Source organism: Phytophthora cinnamomi (assembly GCF_018691715.1).
Source record: "Phytophthora cinnamomi strain GKB4 chromosome Unknown Contig24, whole genome shotgun sequence".
Taxonomy (NCBI): domain Eukaryota; phylum Oomycota; class Peronosporomycetes; order Peronosporales; family Peronosporaceae; genus Phytophthora; species Phytophthora cinnamomi.
The window spans coordinates 58882-82760 of record NW_027150957.1 but is presented as its reverse complement, the minus strand read 5'-3'; the positions used below and the strand labels follow the sequence as shown (position 1 = coordinate 82760).

General features: G+C 52.9%; 8 protein-coding genes across 8 annotated transcripts; 5 read left to right on the top strand and 3 right to left on the bottom strand.

Moving 5' to 3' along the window:
* Positions 1 to 2019: 2019 nt before the first annotated feature.
* On the bottom strand, positions 2020 to 4389 carry IUM83_15202 (putative transposase; the record flags this gene model as incomplete). Its single annotated transcript, XM_067940002.1, has 1 exon — positions 2020 to 4389. The coding sequence occupies one exon, from the start codon at positions 4387 to 4389 to the stop codon at positions 2020 to 2022; it is 2370 nt and encodes a 789-aa protein (XP_067794480.1).
* A 3472-nt stretch (positions 4390 to 7861) lies between these two features.
* On the top strand, positions 7862 to 8428 carry IUM83_15201 (putative secreted RxLR effector protein; the record flags this gene model as incomplete). The annotated part of the gene is made up of 1 exon (XM_067940001.1): positions 7862 to 8428. The coding sequence occupies one exon, from the start codon at positions 7862 to 7864 to the stop codon at positions 8426 to 8428; it is 567 nt and encodes a 188-aa protein (XP_067794476.1).
* Positions 8429 to 8554: 126 nt separating this feature from the next.
* IUM83_15200 (Cytochrome P450 86A2) lies at positions 8555 to 10132 on the bottom strand (the record flags this gene model as incomplete). Its single annotated transcript, XM_067940000.1, has 1 exon — positions 8555 to 10132. One exon carries the CDS (start codon positions 10130 to 10132, stop codon positions 8555 to 8557), a length of 1578 nt encoding a protein of 525 aa, XP_067794482.1.
* A 354-nt stretch (positions 10133 to 10486) lies between these two features.
* IUM83_15199 (uncharacterized protein) lies at positions 10487 to 11109 on the top strand (the record flags this gene model as incomplete). The annotated part of the gene is made up of 2 exons (XM_067939999.1): positions 10487 to 10495; positions 10594 to 11109. 2 exons carry the CDS (start codon positions 10487 to 10489, stop codon positions 11107 to 11109), a joined length of 525 nt encoding a protein of 174 aa, XP_067794503.1.
* Positions 11110 to 11440: 331 nt separating this feature from the next.
* IUM83_15198 (elongator complex protein 6) lies at positions 11441 to 14733 on the top strand (the record flags this gene model as incomplete). The annotated part of the gene is made up of 6 exons (XM_067939998.1): positions 11441 to 11917; positions 13718 to 13939; positions 14008 to 14247; positions 14313 to 14375; positions 14446 to 14529; positions 14599 to 14733. The coding sequence occupies 6 exons, from the start codon at positions 11441 to 11443 to the stop codon at positions 14731 to 14733; spliced, it is 1221 nt and encodes a 406-aa protein (XP_067794541.1).
* Positions 14734 to 16470: 1737 nt separating this feature from the next.
* On the bottom strand, positions 16471 to 16881 carry IUM83_15197 (transcription factor s; the record flags this gene model as incomplete). Its single annotated transcript, XM_067939997.1, has 2 exons — positions 16471 to 16740; positions 16834 to 16881. The coding sequence occupies 2 exons, from the start codon at positions 16879 to 16881 to the stop codon at positions 16471 to 16473; spliced, it is 318 nt and encodes a 105-aa protein (XP_067794543.1).
* Positions 16882 to 17005: 124 nt separating this feature from the next.
* IUM83_15196 (SpoU rRNA Methylase family) lies at positions 17006 to 18280 on the top strand (the record flags this gene model as incomplete). The annotated part of the gene is made up of 1 exon (XM_067939996.1): positions 17006 to 18280. The coding sequence occupies one exon, from the start codon at positions 17006 to 17008 to the stop codon at positions 18278 to 18280; it is 1275 nt and encodes a 424-aa protein (XP_067794542.1).
* Positions 18281 to 18376: 96 nt separating this feature from the next.
* IUM83_15195 (SpoU rRNA Methylase family) lies at positions 18377 to 21904 on the top strand (the record flags this gene model as incomplete). Its single annotated transcript, XM_067939995.1, has 1 exon — positions 18377 to 21904. One exon carries the CDS (start codon positions 18377 to 18379, stop codon positions 21902 to 21904), a length of 3528 nt encoding a protein of 1175 aa, XP_067794544.1.
* Between the last annotated feature and the right edge of the window lie 1975 nt (positions 21905 to 23879).

The following is a 23879-nucleotide window of genomic DNA, read 5'->3' as shown; positions in this document are numbered from 1 at the left end:
GGAAGATATATGGATTACAACATGGCAAGACTCAAGATGGAAACGCAGGTCTCTAGTAGAGTAGTGGTAGTGTGCCGGTAATTTGAAAAGAAAAGAAAAATCCCGAAAGAAAGGAGATGCCAATAAAAAAGCAAGGGAAGTGGCTCTCCATAAAAAGACAGAAAAAGATAATAAGTCAAAAAGGCCGACGGAGTAGGCATCCGAAGGTGACACAAAAGGGAAATAAAAAGCAATAGCAAGTAGTCAGATAGGTTAGGTAGAATTGTATCTTAGGCACGGCCCCACGCGACTATGGTGCGAGTTGACAGCTTAGATATGTCGGGCCTACGATAAGATTCAATTCAGGGGGAATATTGTAGGCTATGCTTACATGCGTCTGAGGGTAGTTGGATTCCGAGTGGACTGATGAGTCGACGGCGGTCGACGAAACACATGTATTGCGTGGGTGTCTCCCGTGCGGAACAAGAATATACGATATACCAAAGGGACACTTGCTGGAGTGTAAAACTAGCCACGACCCACTAACTAATACTGCAAGGAAGGCGCAGCAATAACAGCCAGTAAGTAAGAGACACAAGCGACCCAAGAGACCCAAGAAGAGACAGATCAAGTGAGTGTTGATTGTTGACAAGCTTAGCTAGGAACAGCGGCGAGTCTCCCTGCCTAAGGAGACTTGAAACTTTAGCAGTATTGGATAACGCACAGGTGGTACGCGTTCGGACAGGGATCCAGTACAGTGCATAGCTAGTGAGTTGACAAGGGACCGAGGGTATCAAGTACAAACAAGGGACGCGTGAAGTGCTGAAATAACTACGCTAGGAAACGGCGGCGAGTCTTCCTGCCTACGGAGACTTGAAGCCTTAGCAGTGCTTGGGTAACGCATTGGTGGAAAGCGTCCGAACAAGGACCCAGTACAGTGTACAAGCGAGAAATTTCAACATGGCCGAGGTTGATTAAGCTCATTCTCGACTGTCCGGTTGAAATGCCACGTGATGTGTGTCTGTACTTCCAGCCACTGCCGCATTCCTCGTCCGCTGATGCAATCTTTGTTGCACAGCGTGGGTGTTTCGTTTCAAATCCCGCCAAAAAGAAGAAGACACGTCGTGTTGAACAGACTGGGCGAACCTTGATTCCGGGCCCTGTGGTCAAAAACTGCAAGAAATCTGCTTTTTAACAGACCCAACATCATCGAAGAGTGTAAAAAGTTTGCGTTAGTTTTCAAGGGATTCGACGAACTGAAAGATAGATTCGGTTCCATGACGGGAGTTCTCATCGTGTGCGTCACTCGTTATACACACGAGATCCAGGACAGATTCGGAGTCAATGGGTCGATCCGTTTGGCCTCACCAAAAACAGATTGCATCAAACATGTCTTGTTGCTGAACGTGGAAACACCTGATATGCGTGCACTTTTTTTCGGTTTCGAGGAGCGCCAGCACTGAAGCAAGTAAATAGTTAGTCGAAGACGTTGTCGCGAATCCTGAGAAAGATTCACCGCCGTTATGAGTGCTCGGCGAAAGCATCAGCGAGCTATTGACAAGCTAAAGAAAGCAGCCAATTTGTCAGCGGTGAAACAATGATTTTCTGAGTCGCGTTATTCAGGTTGGTTACTTGAACTGTTTGTTGCCTAAGGGCGTGCTCGCGATTGCCCAAAATCGCGGTTTAGGGATATCAGCGATGGTAAAACTTTATTTTACCGTGAACACGAGAAGTGCAATCAACGGTATTTTCTTACCAAAACGGCGGCCAAACAATGTAACGTTAGAATTGATTTTGCCTGAGAAATTCAGTTTTGGCAAAATTGCGACGGTCGTGATGCCTTCGATCAGCTTTACATACTCTAAACAGTACGTGTAGCTGGATTTCGGCAATCCCTTCTTATAGGAACGAAAGGTACAATACACTATTAGATACTTGATCCAGTAATGGCGTCGAGATCAACACATGTGTTAGTGATTGAAGGCAATGGTATTCAAACTCAAACGCCTCGAATCACACTTACACATTAAAGGTCTTGCCTCAAATCATCCACATCATCATTCCGTCTGGAGAAAGTGCTGTGTCTCCCATTGTAAAATCTGGCAGCGTGTTGTTCTGCACCTCGCCGCTTACGCGATTACCCGAGAACTGCGAGTCGTTGATGCAGATGAATGCCAGTCGCCGCATGTCGTCAAAACTGAGCTTGTTTCGCCGGCTTGACTGGGTCAGTGTGGTCTTGCACAGCGCCTTCTCTGACGCAACGCTGCTGGGTGCTAATGAAAAAAGAGTGAGAGCCAACGACTTGAGGTGCGGCCAGTCATCCGCATCCATCTGCCAGAACTGCAGCGGCGACCGGTTACCCTTCTCAAGCATCTCCCACTTGTACGTCCGGTTATTGCGCTGGTTCTTGGCGTAGATAACGTAGTCCATGTATTCCGCTGTCATCGCCCGCTTGCGGTCTTCGTTTACCCCCACATCCTGATCTGTTTCTGGAAAGTTGAAAATCAGTTCCTCGATCTGCTCACGATAGTCCCGTGTCATTGATTTGCCTATATATCGCGGGTCGAGTAAGAATGCCAGTCCGTGTGCCTCGCTCAGTACATACTGCCATCGCTCTGTGACCACCTTCTTGATGTACTCGAGCTCAACTGTCGTAAGCCCGAAAACAGCATCAAAGTCTGTTAGCAGATGCTTGGACTCGAAGTAAACCTCTGAAATCGGGGCCCGATCGTCCTGAAACTTGTACAAGATGAGCTCAATTGGGGTCAAGATGGTGATTGCCTTCTCCAGTGTCAGCTTCCAGTTCAGATTGAGTACAAACTCCTTGATGCTTTGTCGGGTTGCTCGCTGGTGCTCAGGAGAGTTCGGGCCAACGAATTCCGGGTCACTCACGATCGACTGTAGCACGTCTTCAGACTGCATCAGTACTCGAAAGCGTGCGGCAAGTGTGCCCCACGACATTGTAGATGTCGCGTTTGCAAACCCCTTCATCGTGTGGATCAACTGGGCGTCGAACATTTTGAACTTCTGCGTATACTGATAGCTGCTGAAAAACGCCAGCAGCTCGTTGCAGTTATTGGTGAGTTCCACGAGGTCCTGGAACGGGAAATCCATCGGAACCTGTGGGGTCAGTCGCCTGGGGTCATTTTCCACCGATTTCTCGGGGCCGAAGATGTCCATGATTGCCAAGTGCAGAGCGTGACAAATGCAACCATAGAAGAACTTGGTCGGGTATTCTGCCTTGAGCATATCCCACGCTCGCGAGTGATACTCTGTGCTACCCGTGACCACGCCGCTCACATTGCTCACCATCGGTTGCATCATGCGTTTAATATCTTGTGCCATCATGATCGAGTTGTACTGCGATTCGTCCCCAGGGGCCTTCTCCGACTCCAAGAAGAAGCGCTTCTCGTTATTCACCGCCATGTACGTCACGTACAGCTCCTCGGGGTTGTTGGTGTTGTACAAGTTCAAATTCGACCACGCGTCTCGCTTCAAGCACACGCGTCCAGGGTTGGTCGTCAGACACCCCCACACCTGCTTGTTCATCTTGTCAAAGCATCGAGTGAGCAGATCCGTCTCCAGTCTTTTCTTGTCGGGGAGCTTCACATTAGGCTTGAGGATGGTCATCGCCCTGCCCAAATGGGACTCCTCCACGGCTTCAAACGCCATGCCCGTCACGTAGGCGTGCATGGCGATGGCCTCCTCGAAGCGCTCGCTCTGGGTCTTGGACAGCGGGCCGTTTTTCTTCCTCTCCTTGGCTCCGGCGCCCATCTTGTCCTTGCCGTCGTCCTTCAGCGCCATGCCCATGGTCGCAGGGTCCATGAGGTTCTCGGGCATGCTCTGCTGCATGGCCATCTGGTTCATGACCTGCGCGTGCTGCACGGCGGCCTGGTCCAGCGCGCTGCTGGTGATGACCGAGGCCTGCTGCGCCTGAGCCTGGAGCTGCTGCATCTGCGCCTGCAGCTGAGCTTCAGCCTGGGCCTGAGCCTGCTGCGCCTGGGCCTGAGCCTGAGCCCGTTGGGCCTGCGCCTGAGTCGGGTCCACCTTGGCGCGCTTCTTGGCGGGGCCCTTGGCGTTGATCTTCTGGTTGTAGAGCGGCAGCACGTCCGAGAACTGGTGCACGAAGGCGTACTGGTGCTGCAGCTCCTGGAACTGCGCGCACTTCTTGAGGTGGCGGATGGCCTGCTCCGACTTCTTGTAGTACAGCACCTGCTGCTTGCAGTGCTTGCAGGCCGACGCGTTGCGCCGCTGCGGGTCCGGCTCGTCGGTCAGCAGCTGCCAGATGAGGCTGGGCGTGCGCCCGGGCTTCTTCTTCTTGGCGGCGGGCGCGCCCAGAGCCACGGCGGCCGCGCCCACGTCCGGCGCCAGCGGCAGCATGTTGCCCAGCGCGGGCGGCGTCGAGCTCATGCGGCAAGTTGAAGTGAAGCGCGCCGGGATGTGATTGGCGACGCGCCTTGGGCTGCAGGCTCCAGAGGTTTTTCTCGGCCGAGTGGGCTTGGCGCGGGGTTTATTTGGGCGGTGGCGCTCTCGTTTGGACGGCGCGACGGGATTGGACGGAAAAAGACCAATGAAGGGATGGCAGGGAAGTGTACCCATGTACCAGTGGATTGGGTACATAGGTACACACTACTGCACTTAGATGTATGAGAGGGCCATGGATGACTACAGTTCATGTAGCTCTAGGCCACGACGATCGCCGTGGTGGATGCTGTAAGGTGCTGATGTGTGGGGAACTCGATTGCCAGTGCGAGCCATGAGAAGTGTTCATGCTCCCATAGAGAACACCGTACAGCGGGTGCAGGAAATGAGCATCCACCCCAACAACAGTAATTTGTATGGGTATACAAAACTTGAGATGTTTTTGGTCGATGTGACTTCAATACGAAGCGAATTGACGCGAGACTACCACCATTCGATTCCAAATCGTTATCTCTCCAGGCTTGCACATCTCTAATTGGCGGAATCGTAACGAATCCCTAAAGTTCCGCCAATCACTGCAACCGGTGCCGTCACTGGCTAGCAAATCTCGTCTTCGATTTTTACTTAGTTTTTGTATTAAAATTGTTATGTTGCAAAAAATTTGCTCCAAGACAACTCCGTTCGCTTGAGCTGCTTCGGTCTCACTCCTTCATTGCCGAGGCAATGACTAGCACAAAACGACACCAGTACTCCAAGGACCTCCGCGAGCGCGTTGTCAAGAAATGGGCGGCTGGCTTGAGCCAGCGCAAGATAACGATTCACCTGGAGATGGCGTCCAGTCCATCGTACGCTTTCAGAAGGAAACTAAATCGCAACCCTGCCTCGTCAATTAGTGATTTAAAAGTGAAGTTACGTGAAATATGGGCTAACACTGATGACAATATCGTGGCGAAGTGCACCCTCTCAATGCCCAAGCGACTGAAGGCCGTGCGTAAGAGTAATGGTGGTCATACCAAGTATTAACGGCTAATCGACTTCAACTTCAAGTTTGACTTGATTTTTGTATGACATTCATAATCACTATGAAATTAGGGTGGATACTCATTTCCTGCACCCGCTGTACACCTTACACCACGACATCACACAGGTAATTATCGGTATCGTCTTCCACGGCGCATCCCCATCTCGAAGGTTTATCCTGGCATACGGAAATGCGGACGACATGGGGATTTGCGTTGAGATTGGCATTGCCCGATGCTACATCGGTTTCCAAAATTGGCGCAATCTTGTTTGCCCGGTTGGCCTTCAGCTCGCGAGGCCGCGCACAGTCTGACGCTGTGCATCATGACTGACGCAGAAGTCACTGCTCGTTTAAAGCCTATAAAACGAGGACGACACGTTCTTCTCACTGCTGCAGGTTAGCAACAGAGCTTTTATCCTCGGTAGCACATGGCGGCGGGATAAGACATGCAAAGCAGGAATTCATCCACTCATGTGGGATACATTATCACAATCAGGAGGATCACTATCTGGATCTCCACATTTCCAAGTGCAGTAACAAGCCAGGAGTACTGTAATAACCATTATTAATAGGTATTCACTCAATTTCCCTCCATCCGCAGTTCTAGCGTTGCATAACTTTGTCATAAAATGTTGTGTATGTATGTGCATCTAGTACTGTACCATGTATTAGTATTTTCCCTAGGTACTGTTCTGTTACTTAGTAGCGTACATGTGGTGCCGTACTACTGGTGTACTTCGAAGTACTATGGCCAGTGGATCGAGTTATTTTATCAACCTTTCTCGTTCTGTGCATTTTTGGTTGCTCTAGCACGATCCAACGAAATACACGCTGCGTCAAAACTAATTTAGCCCTTCAACGAATAGTGCATGGACCGGCATTGTGCAACTATCACAAATCCACGACATCGCTTGTGACCTCATGTAACAGTGAATTATGCAGCTGTCACAAATCCACGACATATTTGTGACCTCATGTAACAGTGAAGAGGTCACAAGTAGGCTATTCTATTTAAAAAATGTGACAGTGAACAATTTGTGGTTTAGGTTAACTTTTGTCACTTAGCTCTCTCACTGTAAAAATGACAGTTTCACAAGGACCTTTAAGAAGTTACATACAATCCGTGAGTTAAACTGTACAGTGGTGAACAGAGTGCCATCCACTTGGTTATTATTATAGGCATGGACAAAACGGATTGACTGTTGAATATAAAAGGAACTTAGACATCGACGTCGACGGCATGAAAACCACGGTTCAATTGTGCAGGAAGCAGGCGAGTATCACCGTGCAACCGTCTTACGAGAGAGAAATTCAACGGTTCACCTGATTTTTCAATTGACATTTTCCGGTTACTTCCCGCCTTTCACGCGAGGCCCTCCCCCCTTTCACTTCTCTCCCTCATTGGGCTCGCGCTTGCCCAAGCATGGACCTGGGTAGCGATGCTGAAGCAGATGAGCAGACGCTCTTTGATGGTGATAGTGACCTCGTCGACGAGCGCTTTGGCGACAGCGCTTCGGAAGACGAACTCTTTGCCTGGAGTGACAGCGCTTCGGAAGAGGAGCTCATGCTAGATAGGACGTGAAATGATGGCGGTACTGGGATATGCATCGAGGAAATTCAACGACAATATTCTGGCTTTACCTCGGTGATACCGTGAACCAGGCAAAGGTTCAATGATACCTTTCGCGCAATACCTCATGCCTGGCTATGCTATTCTGTGCTTGGCTCTGTCAGCAACGATTATCCTCGCAAGCTTCACGGATGCTACCATAAACAGGTGTCCCCGCTGAATCTGCAAAGGTGGGACAAAAAAAAACTTCGAGGTTACAATATCTGCACAGGTTGCGCATAGACGCTAATGTACTGCTTTTATAGACGCAAATGTACTGTTTTTAATGAAGAATGTTACGGATCAACATAGCTGAGTTTGCGCTAGATACGATGCCAGAATGCATCCAGCAGTTCCTGATAGTGGCCGGAGTTACAGCATTCCAAGCCTGTGACGCCCAACTTAACGCTGTGTAGATTGAAATCTTCTCCTGCGGCAACCCTACTATATACCGATCAATGTTATCCCCGACCTTAATGCGCGTGAAGAGACTCTTGACGCACGCAATGATGCCCTGATCTAAGATATAATGTTTATTGTGGGCCTTTCATTTTCTACCGAGATCTAGGCACTCGATGTTTCCCGCAGAGAGACATTTTCCCGCAATGATCTTACTAATGCAGTACATCTCACCAGACAGCTATGGCAAATCTTGTGCACTGGCAGACTCTGTGTTCGCGGTAGATAGCCGATGGCGGTTGCAGATTCAGCGGGGACACCTGAACTACCAAACTCAATCTGTTTTACCACTTGAACAGCAACTCTCACTTCGCAATCTGCCTTTGCAGCAGCACCTCTCCAGACCCTAACTGACGGACTGAGCGAGCCCCATGCGTCTGAGCTGCGTGTTGTTCGTGGCAGTGGCCGCTTTCTTCGCCATCAGCGATGCTGCCTCGACTGCTGACGAAAAAAGAGTTCCCAGCACGGCAACGGACACCGCGAACCAGGCGCGGATCACGCGACGGCGCCACTTGAGAAGCTACAACATGAACGACTTGGAGGGCGAGAACAAGAATGAGGAGCGGTTCCAAATGAGTCAGACCCACCTTGAAGAATTCGCTCAACTCTTGCGTGCTGAACGCGCGCAAACTCAAGCTCACACTATCAACATCGATGCAATTTTGCGGGCTGCACCCACCAGAGAGGGCGAACTCGCACGCGTCGCCGCGTACTTTGAGACTCATGAAAACATTCTCGGTGGGTGGCTTAAGAAGAGCACGCTCGACACCCTGCGCACTGCGAGTCCCAGCGATATGAAAGGAACGTTCCAGGAGTGGAAGGTGCAAGGCAAAACTTTGGAGAATCTAACCGAGTTGCTGAACGCTGAACCCTATGTGAAGAAGGAGTATGCAAAAGTGGCCGTGATGTATGGTCTGTACCTGAAGAGGTTGCCTTAGTTGCTTGATAATTGCCGCCGAGCAGTGTCTAATACTCACACTAACGATGCAATACACGATGCAAGGCTTCTGAAACGTGTTTGTCCCTTGCATCCACCCGATACTTCCCAAGCGGCTCCCTGCCATTTACGATGACGCGGCTTGTTCTTGCTGCAGTGCAGATTCAACTCGCAGCATGAGCGGGTTCTTCATGCCAATGGTGAGGTCCAAAATGGGTCGGGCTTCTTGTCCAGGCTCTTCGATCAACTTGAAGCGACCAACAACCGTCGCCACCACAACTTTTAGCTCCAGCATGGCCAAGCTGCGACCGAGGCAAATGCGAGGCCCGTCACTGAACGCCGAGTACTTCGCCGGCGGGTCCTTGAGCAACTCGCACGTCTTCTCGTCGAGGAATCTCTCAGGAGAAAACTTTGTGGCATCCTTGCCCCAGACGCTTGCTAGCCTTCCAGCGCTGTAGAGAGTCAGGAGGATGTCCGTGTTGGCAGGGATGAATGTGCCGTCCGCAAACACTGTGTCTCGGGCACAGTGGTAAGGAATGCTCGGGACGGGTGGATACAAACGGAGGAGTTCCAGGATGGTGGCTTCGAGGTACGGGAGCTCCTGGACGTCCTCGTGCGAAGGCACGTAGGTTTCTGATTCTCCGAGTTTCGGTAACTTGGCACGGGTTTCAGCGCGAAGCTTCGCCTGCACGCGCGGATTGTGACTCAACGCGTGGAATAACCACCTCATACCATCTGCAGTCGTGTTCCTCCCGGCCTCCAGGCCCGCGAGAGAAATATCGCGCACTTCGGTGGGCGTGATCTCCTGGCCACTGTTCTTCATCCTGTTCACGATCAGCGAAACAATGTTGTTCTTCGCCGCTTCGCCATTGTTGGCCCGTTCCATTGCGCTAGAAATGAGTTTCATTAGCAAGTCGTTCGTCTCGCCGATAGCCTCGCGAAGACGCCGCTCGCTCCCGACATTCAGCCAGCGCTTGAGTTTCCAGATCCAAGTGGGTATTGTGAACCGTTCGGTTGAGATGCGATTCGCGTCGTCGAACGCGGCCTCGAACGGATGTACTTTACCCGCTGTGAGGCTCCTCAGTTTGTAGCCAAATCCGATCTCCGCGATGGTGTCCATGGTGAAGTGCTGCAAGAGCTTGCTCGCATCGAAGCTCTCGTGGATTTTGCTCGCCTTCGTCAAGATCTGTTGCAGGAGCAGCACGTTTTCCTGGACAATCGGCGTCATGTACTCGCGCAGCGCTCGAGTGGTGAACAGGCCCGCCAGAATTTTGCGGTGGAACTGCCAGCGCTTGCCGTAGATGAGGACGATGTCTTCGCCCAAGAAGTCGTCGAAGATTTCTCGCGTGCTGTCGCTCTTGTTGAAGTTACTGCTCTGCGTCTTGAGCACCTCTTCGAAGTGCTCCGGTCTCGCGAGGTACACCACGTCGTTCTTGCCCAGCAGCCGCAGCGCGAAGGGTTTGCCATCGCGCTGCAGACTTCGCTCGGCCACCCACTCCTGGAATCGCTCGACGTTCGTCGCCAACTCGACGGTGTTCCCGACCACCGGAAGCCACGACGGCAAGTACGACACTCGAGCAGCTCCGTCCGGAGAATCGAACCGCGTACCTGCGTAGCTAGCCGCAACGAAGACCGAGACCAACCCACCGGCGAGCAACGCCCACGCAATGGAGCTGTCTCCGGACAGTTGAAGGGGAGGCAGCATGGATGAGAGATATCAGCCGAAACCAACTTGCTGCTCGACGTCGAGTTGGAATGTGCGGCCGCCATTTGAGTGGGGCGAGGCCGTTGCCAGTTCTTCCCGGGGCAGTGCTGGTCCGATCACCCGGTGCGCGGAGCCACTCACCGGGACCAGTTCCGCGGAATCGAGGTGGAGGAGTAGAGTAGCCCGCTTGACTTCAAGTTCGACTGCAGTACCCTCGGACTCCACTGTAGCCATATCTCGTCCGACGTGGCGGATGCTCGCTCACCCTGGTGGAGGAGACGATGGGCGGGAAGAGATGGTGCGATCGCGGATATGATATCTGTACATAGTTACCTATCGACACCTGGTGGCTCCATGGCAAAGGTAATGGCACCGCTCGCGCACTCGGGGCCAACCGCCTCGGTCTCAGTTCGGAACTTGCTAGGATTGTGACACCAATAATGCTGATGCTGTCGTCCAAGTCGTCGGAGATCGCCGCGCGCTACCAGTGCGACGGCAAGGAGGTGCCCAGGGTGCTGTGGCGCGTGCGCTACACGGGCCAGTCCCTCAAGGCGCGGGCCAAGCCGGCGTTCAAGACCAAGCAGCAGTTCAAGCGCGCGGTGGAGCTGCACCTCAACTGGTCCAACCGCGTGCCGACGCCCTTCATGTCCTTGTTCGGCACCCGCGAGCTTGCGGTCAAGTGGGCGCGCAGGCATTTCGAGCTCGGCTACGACGACGCGTTCCTGCTCAAGGTCGACGCGGCCAAGCTGGGCCCCGTGTTCCGCGTCCGGTACCTGGTGCAGGACAGCGACATCCACACGCTGCTGCCCGAGAGCATGTACAACGACGAGTTCCTGGTGCTGCGGAAGATCACGCGACGGAGCATCATTCGAGAGACGTACTTGTCCTGCAATGATGAATATTCGAGTGAGGACACCGGTAGTTTTGGGAGGAGCAGCCACGAGTCAAATGAGGACGACGATGTCTTCCTTGGCTAAAGTTACAAGTAGTTAGTTGAAGAAAGTATTAGTAAAGGTCTATCACATGTTCGTGCACGTACAACGAGGTTCCATGCAGTTAGTCCATGCTCAACCAACGTTTCTTCAGCTCACATAGCCTTAACTGGATACCAGTAGATTCCGCGACAGTTTTGCACGGGCATTTGCTGGTTCAGCGTTTTATCTCATTCTCCGCGTCTAGATTCTCCGCCATGACGGCCTGTGCGTTGTGGTGATATGTGATCAGTGGCTTCACACACGAGCGAGCGCAGGTCGTTCGTTTTCTTCTACTACGACCCATTTCTCAATTCGTTCAGACTGTCAGAGACCGATGCCTTCTACGACGTCCAAGATCGTGGCTCAATATGAGTGTAGAGAGGACCAAATACCCGCTAGGCTGTACCGAGTTCGATACAGTGGCAATCCGTCGCTGAAAGCCCGAGCCAAGCCTTCATTCAAGAGCCCGAACGACTTCAAGGCGACAGTCGAGGCGCATCTCACGTGGTGCAGCTGCGAGCCAACTCCGTTCGTGTCGTTATTCGCAAGCAAAGATCATGCGATGACCTGGGCCCAGCATCTCCTTGAGCACGGCTACCGCGACGTGATTCTGTTGGACGTCGATTCTGGCCGGCTGGGGCCTCTGTTCCGCGTTCGGGACTTGGTGGAGAACCGAGAGATTCGCACGACGCTGCCTGAGCATTTGTACGAGGACGAGTACTTGGTGCTACGTAAGATCCCGAAACGAAGTGTGGTCTCTGGAGCAGGAGTGCTTCGAGTCAGCACGGTCGAGCACAATAAGCCTGATAGCGTAAGCGACAGCGATGAAGAGGGCCCCAATAATGAATTCTATCGGGGCTTGCGTGGCAGTGGGCCGGAAAAGTGACTAGGTTTTAGCGAGGACAAGGAGGCATTAGACTCGTGGTGCACTCTGGGAAGTAAGCCTCGCTGCAGTATATGACTGCACAACGCTTTGAACAACCAAATGTGTCAGTTTTCCGAATCGTATCCCGGTAAAACGATTTTGCACTTCTTTAAGTCATGACCTTAGGAACGTTATCTGTCTCACAAGGTTGTCGAGACGAGCCTGCAGACAATCCAAGGGTATCTATCGTATGAGCTGGTTCCTGCCAAGCACATTGCTCAATCGATTTTTCATGGCACTCAACTGCTGGTCGTCCGTGATCATCGATGCATTGCCGTATCGCGAAAACGAAGCCCGCCGACGCATTGCAGTGCTCGCTACTGACTGCGCAATAGGCCTCATCTCAAGTGTGGGTATAATACTTATTATCGTGTTGAACAGTACGATCCCAGCGTAACCGGGTTCGATCGGGTAAAATGGTGCATGTACAACGACGAATGGACAGCTCGGCTTCTGAACGAGTTCGAGACAGTCCTGGTTGTGTCGTGGCCAGACTTGGTTGGCCGGATAATCTTTTTCTCTGGGTTCTGGGCTTGCTTGGGACAGCTACCAGCATGAAGGAATTGCTGTATCGCCGTCAAAACCAAATCGGGGCGGTTGCAACTACTATGAAGATTCAACAAGTCGCAGTTAAGGCAGCTAATGCAGCCACGACACTCATACAGGTCGCGCCATCACCCTGGTTGAGATGGTCAAGAAGGAAAAGGCGTCTGTTATGCCTCGACCCCGCACGCAGTGCGTTCTGAATCGCTTAGTGCAGATAACGTTTTTGGTCTGGGAGTTCTTGGCTTTACATATTCACGCTTCAGCGCTACGTGAACTACCGCAGTGCTTGCTACAAGTGCGCCTCTGGGCTGTATCAACTCCATCGTGCTACCTCGCGGGGCCTGACTGCCACCGCCTGAAGATTTCGGGCGAGCGACATGAAATTGACGCACTGTGGCGCGACTTTGTCGGATCTTGTTGTGATGATGTTGACAAGACATTGCATCTTGTTCGACAGACCCGACACCTCCGATACGTTCCACCAAATCCACGACTACAACTTGACAATGGCGAGCGTCTCCAGCTATCACCAACACAAAACACCCACTCTTATCCTCCGTGCTGCTGATCCGAGTTAAACATGAGCGACGGGTTGCTGCCGGCGGGCTTCCAATCGAGCGACTCCCCCCTCCACCTCTACGACTTTGAAATACCTGCACCAATCTACGCCTCGATGATCTATCCACCAAGTGGAACCCAGGCTCGCAGATCTTCGTCGAGTACAGCCACTCATCTCTCCTCAACGCTCGTTTCCATCCCAGTACCAAACACCAACGTTTCCCATTTTTGATCATGGACCGACCAGCTCTTGGCGCACGCGCGTATAGTTCCATACCGGTACCCGCCTCCGATTCTTGCAGGTGGCTCCGCGTACTGTGGAAATTGGTAGCAGATTCTAGATGGTGAGGCGACATCCTTCAGCGTGCTGGCTTCCGGTGGATATTCCACCGAGCTCATGGTCCCTTTCAATGCTATGATTGGGGCGATATTGGCGTACGTAGACTGCTCTCCATCCCGCTCTACCCGCTGGCGGCTGAAGACTCCAACAACGCGATCAAAAGTTCATGAAGAGATGTATGGATAAGGTGGATAGATGAACATGTAGTCTTGCCTTGTCTTGTCTCTGGTCTCACACTGCAGAAACGGATGGCGGAGGCTCTGTATCACCTCGGGGACTCGTTGGCCTGGTCGCCGACGTCGGCGCCTCGGGGGCAGTTGGTGCTGCTTCAGGACTGCGTGGAGGCTGGCGGGGCCTTTTTGGTGCATCACTTCGCGTCGCTGTTCCTCAAGACTGGCCACCGCGTGTGTTTCGTGGCAGGTGCCAACACCCCCGAGCACTATGCGGCGGTCGGACGCAAACTGGTGCGTTCACTGCGTCAATCCATGGAGACCATGCAGGGGCAGTATGGTTTGACGCTATTTGGTGGTAGGGGGTGAACTTTGCTGCGTGCCAGACCAAGAAGCAGCTCCAAGTGCTGGACTGGACCAAACTGGAGAGGGGGGAAGGGTGGGCCACGCTGTTTGACAAGTTGAAGAGCTTTGTCGACCAAGAGGACGGAAGCGGAGTGTCTATTGTGCTGGACGACGTCAGTGCACTTAAGTGGACGTTTGGAGACGCGGCGGTGCTCGACTTTGTCCGCTGCTGCAAGACGCTCACACAGGAGAAGAACGTGGGTGGCGACGCTATTTTGTTTTGTGTTGTTGTTTGCTGACACTTTGTTGTTGTGTCGTGTAGGGAGCTGCGAATGTGGTGCTGTTAAGCCACGCAGACACGGATCTGCCGGGATCGAGGCCTCTGGTACGATAATGAGGAAGACGAAGGTTGGCACAGCCATGGACTAATGAGATTTGGTGTCGCTGTGCTACAGAGTCTTGCACTCGCTGACATGGCGACGGTCGTATTGACCACGAAGCCCCTTACTACGGGTTACTCGAAGGACATCCACGGAACGGTAAGCTGGCGGAATGTGAAGCTTCCTTCCTGATCCTTGAGCTGTGAGGTCTGATGAATGCTCGTACAGCTCTCTGTGTCTCGCCAGAGTCAAGGTTTGAGTGGGAGCTGGGTACACGAAGAACCGACAGCAATCCCGTACAAAATTCTGGAGAGCACGGTGAAGTGTTTCCACTCGGGCGGAGAAGCTCTGCGGTGGAATTGAATCCAAGCAGCACAAATATAGCGAAGATAAGAACCGTGTTGGGTTCATAGTTTGTCGCGATCGACTCAACTAGCCAAGACACCAGCAGGATGGAGATGGTAAAGCTGCCCGTGAAGTCCCGTGATGAATACAGGCGACTGGCACTCATCGGTCGGGGAACTTACGGAGATGTGAGTGCGTTAGTCTCGATCTGAAAAATAATTTTGCCTGAAAAGAGCTCGCCTCTCTCCTTTTGCTTGTGTTCTATATCTCGACCAGGTATTCCATTGTGAACATGTTGAGACTGGAGCGCGTGTCTGCATGAAAGAGATCGATCTGACTTTCCGCACTTCCGACGAGCGGTAGGATGAGCTCACCACGTGAAAAAAAAAAATGACTTACTGCTGATAATAGTGGTGCTTGGTAGAATGAGATGTCTGAACGAGGTAGCGTTGCTCCAGCAACTCCCCGCTCACCCTAATATTGTGAGGTTCCACGAAGCCTTCTGGGCCAAATGTGCCGAAGCGAACGAGCAGGTCCTTGTCCTTATCCTCGAGCACGCGGACGGAGGGGACCTTGAGCAATATTTGCAAACTCTCGCCGGGCCAATCCTAGAAGACGAAGCACGCCGAGTATTTGTCCAGCTCGTACACGGAGTTCACCACCTGCACGCCCATCGCGTTGTACACCGTGATTTAAAGTGCGGTAATGTTTTTCTCTTCCAATCTGGGCAAATTGTGCTCGGCGATTTCGGCACTTCAAAGCTGCTTCTACCTAGCAGCGCATCCGATCAAGAGCTTGAAGGACACGGTTTGACTTCCACAGTGGTTGGGTCCCCGCTTTATATGAGTCCGGAGCTGTTGGAAGGCGAGCCTCATGGCTTTGCTACTGACATTTGGTCGCTTGGCTGCGTGCTGTATGAACTGCTTTCGGGAGGGAAACCTGCGTTTGCCGCACTGTCGTATCCTGCCGTCGTATTCCGAATCACGCAAGGTGGTTACGATCCATTGAGCTCTGCCGTGGTTTCTTCACAAGCCCGCGATCTGGTAACCAGCATGCTTATGAAAACACCCCAAGAGCGACCGAGCATCGCAGACGTGCTTCAATCGTCCTGGGTACAGATGCATAGCAACACGGGGAACACAAACGCCAAGGCACAAACCTCCTCAGAACTCGTTGAAACCATAACAAAGGAGAGTGAAGAGGCCCCAGCAGCGGAGTTGCGGGGTGACCTCGAACCACCCATGATAGTCGGCCATCCAACAGCTCTCTATCTCCCTCCAGCTCCACTACACGCCAGTCGTCGGAGCACGATTGCAGCAAAGTCCGCGCCCGAGGAACCATCCCTCCCACCCCCTCCTGCTCCTGCACTTCGGTCAGCGAAACTTGGCCATCGACCACAACGCCATCGCACCGAAGCATCTTCTCCTCTTCAAGACCGACTGGTCTCGCCGCTGATACGGGTAAGCCGCTAGAAGAAGAAGAAGAAAAAAAAATATTTGTCAAGTCTGACCTTACCTCGTCCCCCTTTCAGTTCGACGTCCAGCCGCCACCTCCGCCTGTACTTCCATCCAAAATGCACTTGTCTAAATCTCCATTCAAGCAGCATCAGCAGCAACTCCACAGCAATCGGTTACCAACCGAACCGCTAGTGCTGGAAGTGCGTGGCATTCACATGGCACGATCTGCTCGAAGGAAGCTGTAGAGGTGGTGTAGGTGGGTGGAGGCAATGAATTGATTGGCTGTGCTACGCTACGCCTAGTCGTTCCACTGCTTCTTGCACTGCACGCACTTGTAGAAGGTGGTGGACGGCTCGTCGGCCGAGCGGATCTGGATCTGCATGAAGTAGGCCTTGGTGAACTCGCAGTGCGGGCAGCGGGTCTCGGTCTGGTCCACGTTCTCCCAGGCCTCGTCGCCGCCCAGCACGTCGTCCACCTGCTTGCGCTGCAGCGGCACCTTCTTCTCCAGCTTGTCGTTGATCTGGAACAGGTACGGGCACGTCTGGCAGAAGAAGCGCATGCCGTCGGACTGCACGCAGCACAATAATGGCACACACACCGTGTCAGCAACATGGCTACATTTTTGTTTTTTATTCTCATTGTGGAAGCAGCATGTACGCACGTCGGGCTCCACGAGCAGGATGTTGCCGCACGACGGACAGAAGTGCATGGAGGTCTCTTGCAGGTGGTCGGTCTCGTGATCGGACGGATGGACTGGAAATGGGACTGCAAATGGCTACACCCGCCCCAGCCAATCACAAGATGGCTACAGCTGGACAGTTTTGATCATCATCATGGCTGCAGCGGCGATCGCCGTGTGCTGGACGCGCTGGCAGCGTTTCCACGAGCTGCACAGGGCCCGCGTAGAGCTGGGCGTCGCGGAGGCCGAGGCGCAGTTCGAACTGGTCGCCACGGGCCTCGCCCTTCCCCGCGAGGAGCTGCAGAAGCTCTTCCGAGATGACGCCGAGCAGTTTGTAGCCATGTTGACGCCTCTGCCATCCACCGCAGAGCACGACCGACAATTCCACTTCACGCTCGTGGCGGCGGCAGTGCTGCTGCGTCAGTATCTGCAGCCGGGAGATCAGCTGTCGACACAGCTTTTGACTGGGCCGTTGATGACCCAAGTGCTGCTGCCGGTGCTGCAGGCTCAACGCTGCTCATGGCTACATCACGCGGCGCTGGGCATGGTGCAGACGTTGCTGCAGTGTGAAGTGGACAAGCAGACGCTGGAAAACACTTTTGACAGGGTACAGGCATTGTTAATGGAGACTCAAGACGACGGGCTCAGTTATGACTCGCTGTGTGGGCTGCTGGGTGTGTTGCTGCGCCAGGAGGGCGAGTTGATCAACATGGCTACACAGGTTTGCAGACTCGCTACGACGCAGTGGAGAGTGTACCCGGAGTTTCTGAGGGCGGTAGCGCTGCATATTGTGCCGGTGCTGCTTGAGAATGACAGGGATGACGCCATGGAGCTGTATCTGGAGCTGCTGGACTTGGTGGTCACTGCGTGTGACGTGGGTGATGTGGACTCCTCCAATACGAAGATTTTCCCACAGGAGATGCTGTACTTGGTGTGCATCGTGATGCCAAAAGCCCCACGGGAGTTTATCGCAGACAGGAGACTGCAGAAACTGGTGTGCGTTGCATTGAGGCACAGTGACGCGCTGCTGAGGAAGCAGGGGCTGCATATTCTGAAGGTCGCATTCTTGCACTGTGCGATGAGCTCGGAGACTGAGGCGTCAAACAACAAGAAGATGAGTGAGAAAGTTGTGAAGCAGACGGTAGCGTGGGTGGATACATGGCAGAACTTCCTGACGGCGTCGGAGGTGATCCAGATGCACCACGAGCAGCACCTGATCGAGCAAGTGTGGCCCCAGGTGGCGGACCTATTGACGAGCTACCTGATCGTCGATACCGGTACGAAGCAGCCGCAGGATAGGGGGCAGTGGCCCGTTCAACTCACGTTTGACTGGATGCAGAGTCTGCTGGTTCGGCTGTTCGCCCACGACAACCCAGTGGTCAAACGGCTGTTCATCTCGAACTTCATGGAGACCTGTGTGCAATCGTAGCAGACTTGGCGACAGCAGCGTAGTGACGTGTCTGGAGTTGACCGCGAAGCTTCGTTTGCCTGTGCGCCCGCGTTCCAGCAATTTGTGCTCCACGAACTGCTGCGCGCGTGCAACGACCCGGTGCTTTACAAGCACGCCCACCGTGCACGCTTCCAAGCTCTGGTCGCTAACTTCCTCGCGTCATTTTTCGCTTTCCAGTTCGCAGAAGGTGACGAGGCATGTGTCCTGGATGATTTCGTTGCCGCAATTGAAGACGCAATTTTTGGTGAGGGCTCGGATAGCCACTCTCCCGAGGCTCTGCTGAGCATGCTGCAAGTGTTCCAGTCTGCGCATCTGAAGCGTGCAGCTTCCTCCGCATCAACCCAAATGTTATTGAGCCCAGCAGCAGTCGACCGCCTTCGGTTTTTGCTAGATGTGCATGCTATGCAGTCCTTCTCGCAAGCGATGCGGACAAAAATGCTCCGTGCTCTTACCCATGCACTCACTGAAGGGTATGTAAACGCATCGACACTTTCTCTGTCGGCTTTGGCTCGTGTTCTTGGTGTCTTCCCTACTAGCATCTTGATTAGTGACGATGGCGAGGCGCTACTACACTTGTTGGCGTGGATCAAGACGTCTACTGCTACCGACAGTTCACCCTACCTTTCCTCAGCTCTAGCGTCTGCGCTTCAAGACTATCTGAAGCCGCAAGCGGAAGGAAGCAACAAGGAAGTGCTCAGTCCTGTCCAGCTAGCGAGATTGCTGCTTTTTACGGGAGACGTATCGGGCGATTCGGAGACCTATCGCTTTGACGAATCATCGGAGCGTCGGACTGCGTCGAACGTGCAGCTGTGTGCTCCGATTAGCGCGTTGATGCCCAATATTTCAGCTCAAGACGTGGATATTTCGCGTCTGGTGCTAGTGATTGCCAAGATTGAAGAGCAAGTCCAGGAACTCGTGAGCCATTGCTCGTCGTTACCTTCGAATTCTGCGTTCAAGTTTTCGTTTCAGCGCGAGAGCTTCTACGACGGTCAACTTAACTGCTCGTACCTGTTCGCTTCTGCTATGGTACTAGTGCGACGATGGCTGGACAAGGTATCCTCTGGAATTGACGCTGGCGAGGTGGTATCCGATGATCATGAGAAGGAAAACGTGATGGAATCCGTGACGTCCGCCGTGTTTGTGCTTGCTCAAACAAGCACGCACAAGATGAATTTTACGAGTGAGCTGGACGAAATGGTGGCGCTTGATGATCTTTGTGACGAACTGATACGCATTCTGGCAGCCACAGCCGACCGAACAGTCTTCGACTTGGCGTTGGCTGCAAAATGTTTGGCCATTATCGGAGCTAATGGCGCTGCACTCGACTCTTTGCGAGCGTTTGAAACTGAGCGAATTCTCCCGCTTCTTCTCGGTATTGACACTGGTCAGCGCTATAGCGGAAGGCTTGATGCACGATGTGCTATTAGCCTGGCTGCTGACAAGTGGGTATTGATCCACCACGTCGTTGAGGCCATGTCGTATATTGATACGAAGGTCATGCAAGCTACGTACGACGCCTGTGTCAAGGCACTTCCCACGGCAGGCATGGATCCGTCGGCATTGATTCAAATGATGAACGTGTTGTCGCTTACGCTGTCACAAATGGCTAGCCCTCTAGCAAGTGCTGCGGGCATCAAACATCTCGACAACTTACTCGAGGAGATCTGGAGCGCTTACAGCGACAGCAAGTCGAAACCCGACGCGCTTACTCGAGCTGTCGTAGTCTGTATGTTTCAGCCTGTGTTCCTGCTCCGGACTAGGTCTACTGCTGCGATGAAGTACTGGATCGCCGAGTTTATCCGCTTTGGCTCCCGCCACAGACCCAACGTGATTTTCCACCTAGCTTGCCGGTTGTGCCAGACGTGGCGCGCGCACCCGAAAGCAGCACTTCTCTTCGCCGATGAACTTGTTGAACTGCTGCTTTACAAGGAACCGCTGATCGACGAGAAGGAACAGCTAACAACGGATGCTAGTGCTCCATTCCAAGGGTTTCAAGGTTTCTCCCCGGTTGGTGACAGCCAGGTTGAAGCCATCAAGAGCCACGCCAAGGACAGATTCGTTCGACTGGTGGTGCTGAGCTTCCTCGATGACGTCGCTGTCGATAGCAGCAGTTCAATGTCCGGCACTCAGCGGCTCATGGATGCTCTGCTCGCTCGACTGCTCGCGCTCAACGTGACGCCCGACTGGCAGAAGCAGCACATGCTCAACAGTGATGGCTTCGGCAAGAAGCTGCGATCGTGGCAAGCGCTCTGCATCGTCAGCGCGCACACTACCAAACCACAGCTGGGTGAACTGCTGCCCACGCTACAAACCGCCTTCGCCGTTCCTCAGTTGCCCAGCGTGCGCTACTACATGGAGCTATTCGGCATGCGCATGGCCACGAAGTTCCCTGGAGAGATCTGCTCGGGGCTGTTGCTCCCCATGCTTCACGACGCGAACTTGATGCCACAAGTGGGCGCCTCTCTTCTGCTTGTAGCTGCATATCTCGCGAACTACAAGCTGGATGACGACAGTAATGATATCGACTGTGGAGAACTGATCGAGACGATGCTGCCGTGGTTGAACACCTCGCACGGATACACCAGAGTGTTGGCGCAGTTCCTGCTGGCCAAGGTTCTTCCTCGCCATATCCACCAGCTCCAGCTCAACTCGAGTGATACCCCGGGTCTTCGTTTTCTGGAGGGCACGGCTCGCTATTTGAGCAACAACAAGGAGTGCAAGCGCATGCTGCGTCGCCAAGTTCGTCAGCTGGAGGAGTTCCATCCCGACTACGAGAGCTCGTTGCTCGGCATGCTCTCTTCGGGCTTCATCAGCGAGTTCGGAGAGCTCTTGCCGCGTGACGAGGCTCTGCGGTTCAGCGAGCAGCTAAAGACTGCAATGAACGAGCTCTACGCGCAGTACCAGCTCGAGAACTTCACCCCAGCGCTATCCTCGGCTGTCAAGACTAGTGATACATCGGCTTCACCTGTTGCTGTGGCTCTCACTGTCCAGCGCAAGATCGACACAACGGCGCTGTTGCTTGAAGACAGCTCGCTGCCCTCAGCGATGCGTGCCGACTTCGACGCTGCTCGTCGTGGTGATACACTCAACGCGCGTCAACGGCCTCGCCAGCCTCTCATCATGTGTGCGAGCTTGGTGGACAAGATCCCCAACTTGGCAGGACTGGCGCGAACCTGCGAGATTTTCAACGCGCAGAAGCTCATTGTGCCTAACGTGCGTCTGGCTCAGCAGGACGTTACGTTCGCCACCGTGAGTGCTACGGCGCACAAGTGGATGCCACTGGAAGAAGTGCGCCCACAGGGCGACGACCTTCGTCAGGCGCTGCTTCGCTGGAAGAACGAGGGGTACACCATCGTGGCTGTGGAGCAGACGGCTAACAGTGTGAGTCTTGCGAACTACACACTACCACGCAAGATGGTGCTGGTCTTGGGTCGCGAGAAGGAGGGAATCCCGGTAGACGTCTTGCAGCTTGTCGATGTCTGCGTCGAAATCCCCCAGTTTGGTCTTGTGCGTTCGCTGAATGTGCATGTGAGCGGAGCTTTGATGCTGTGGGAGTACACGCAGCAACAAATCATGTCAGGAGCGATCGACTCAACGGTCTAGTGGGCTGGGTAAGTGGCGAAATAGAGTCCAGAGAAGCTGAATCATCTATAGTTGACAGGGTCGTTTCATGCAAAAGGACAATGTTATAATATTACAGCTACTTTGTTTTCGCTCAACCCTCCTTGGAGCCAAATCTGTGTAACAAATACGGTGTGCCTCGCACCGTAGATAACGAGACGAGTGAGAGGACGGGCCTGCTTCGATGACGGCTGGAGCAGAGCATTCGTCACCGTGGGCGTTGTGCAGCCACTGCGCGATGTCAAGGTGGCCGTTCGCAACAGCCCTGCTCAACGGACTACCGTGTCTGCTGGCCGTATCTGATCGAGCACCGTGGAGCCACTGCACGACAGCGAAATGACCATTTGCTGCCGCAACTTGTTGTCCCTTCGATACGTTGAGTTTATACGACCAGACCTTGGCGTAGTAACCTTGCGTGGATTTATCCAGCATCAACACGGTGTATCTGTCAGTTCCGCGCTCAAATAACCACTTGACCACTTCTAGATGCCCGTGAGACGCAGCAACTTCAAGCATATTATCAAAGTCTGCTTTCCACGGGCATCGACCATCTCGCCGACTCGTCATCCAACGAAGTACATGAAGGTGACCACCTTGAATTGCAGCACGCAACGCTTCGTTCCATTTCGGTGTCGTACGGGAGAGGAAATATTCGAGTGTGGATTCCAGCGCTCCTGCTTGGCATGCCGCATTCAACGCTTTCCGGGGAGAAAGGGGTCCCAAGAATGCGTCAATAGTGGCTACCGCTTGGAGAAGGCAGCGTTCTTTGGCTGAGAACCAGTGCTGACACACAAACAAAGCGGCAGCGTAATGGGGCGATCTCGAGTTCATCGTGGCTAGAATTTTCGCAAACTGGTAGAGCTTGGTTTGATCATTCTAGTCTTTTCTGCTGCGATTGATGTCTACCGATATGGAATGTTGAGGCCATGGAAGAACTAAAATGTTGTCGTCATAGAGAATACGAGTGTCATGCCGATGAATGTTGACACGTACTGTCATCAATACTTGAGTGTACTTTTGCCTAAAAGTATAAGCGTTTGTGGTATGAATTTCAATCAGTGTTCTCTTTATGCGAGCGAGCAACGACGTAGATCCAATTTCGAACCAAACGCTGAAAATTCACGTCTTGTACTACAAACCTTCATCTCTAGTATCAGTTTCAAGCAGTGCTCTCTCGGAACGTGACTGGCAAAAAGTGAAGGCTAATTTCCCATTTAGGATTGCAATGCAGTTCTGTTTTACCTCCGACTACTGTACTATATCCGTTGGGGCAGTAGTGCGGTGGAAACTACCTAGTTTCTGTTATTAAAGAAAGATGAGAGCAGTATTATAGTACAGCAAGAATAGATCAATTGTTATGCTGTGCGGTCCGCAAATTGAAATCCAGAGCTGTTTCGGGCGAAGCACGGCTTTTGTTAGAGCTTGCCTGTGACCACGTCCACGCCGCGTAGGCTACGAGAAATAAACAAATCGAGGCAGGGCGTAGCTTAATTTCTTCTGCTTCTTCAAATTTAGGCACCGAAATTTAGAGCTTCTCTTCGTGTGGCACACGACTTTGTCTTAATGAACGTAGGCGACCTCCACGAGGACTGCATGCTGCCTGAACGCGCGAAAAATCCGCGGATGTCGCTCGAGCGATCAGATAAATTACCTGTCACAGGCATTATACTCGAGTACAAGTTACTTGAAATAACAGGTTTTTTTATTTAATAAAAACTGGATGGGTCAACACACCAGCATTATTTGATTTGAGCTCAGGTAATTGAATATCACAGTCCCTAAAGCGCCAGTTAAACCGAACCGAACGAATCATATTCGGCAGGTATTTCGATTGGAGAATAATGGCACCTGAGTGGCATCCGCCTAAGGACTCTGGATAAAATCCAGAGAACTAGCAGTTAGCGATGGCTTAGGACATGTCAGGCCTGAAAGTCAGGCCGCCTGATCATCATCATCA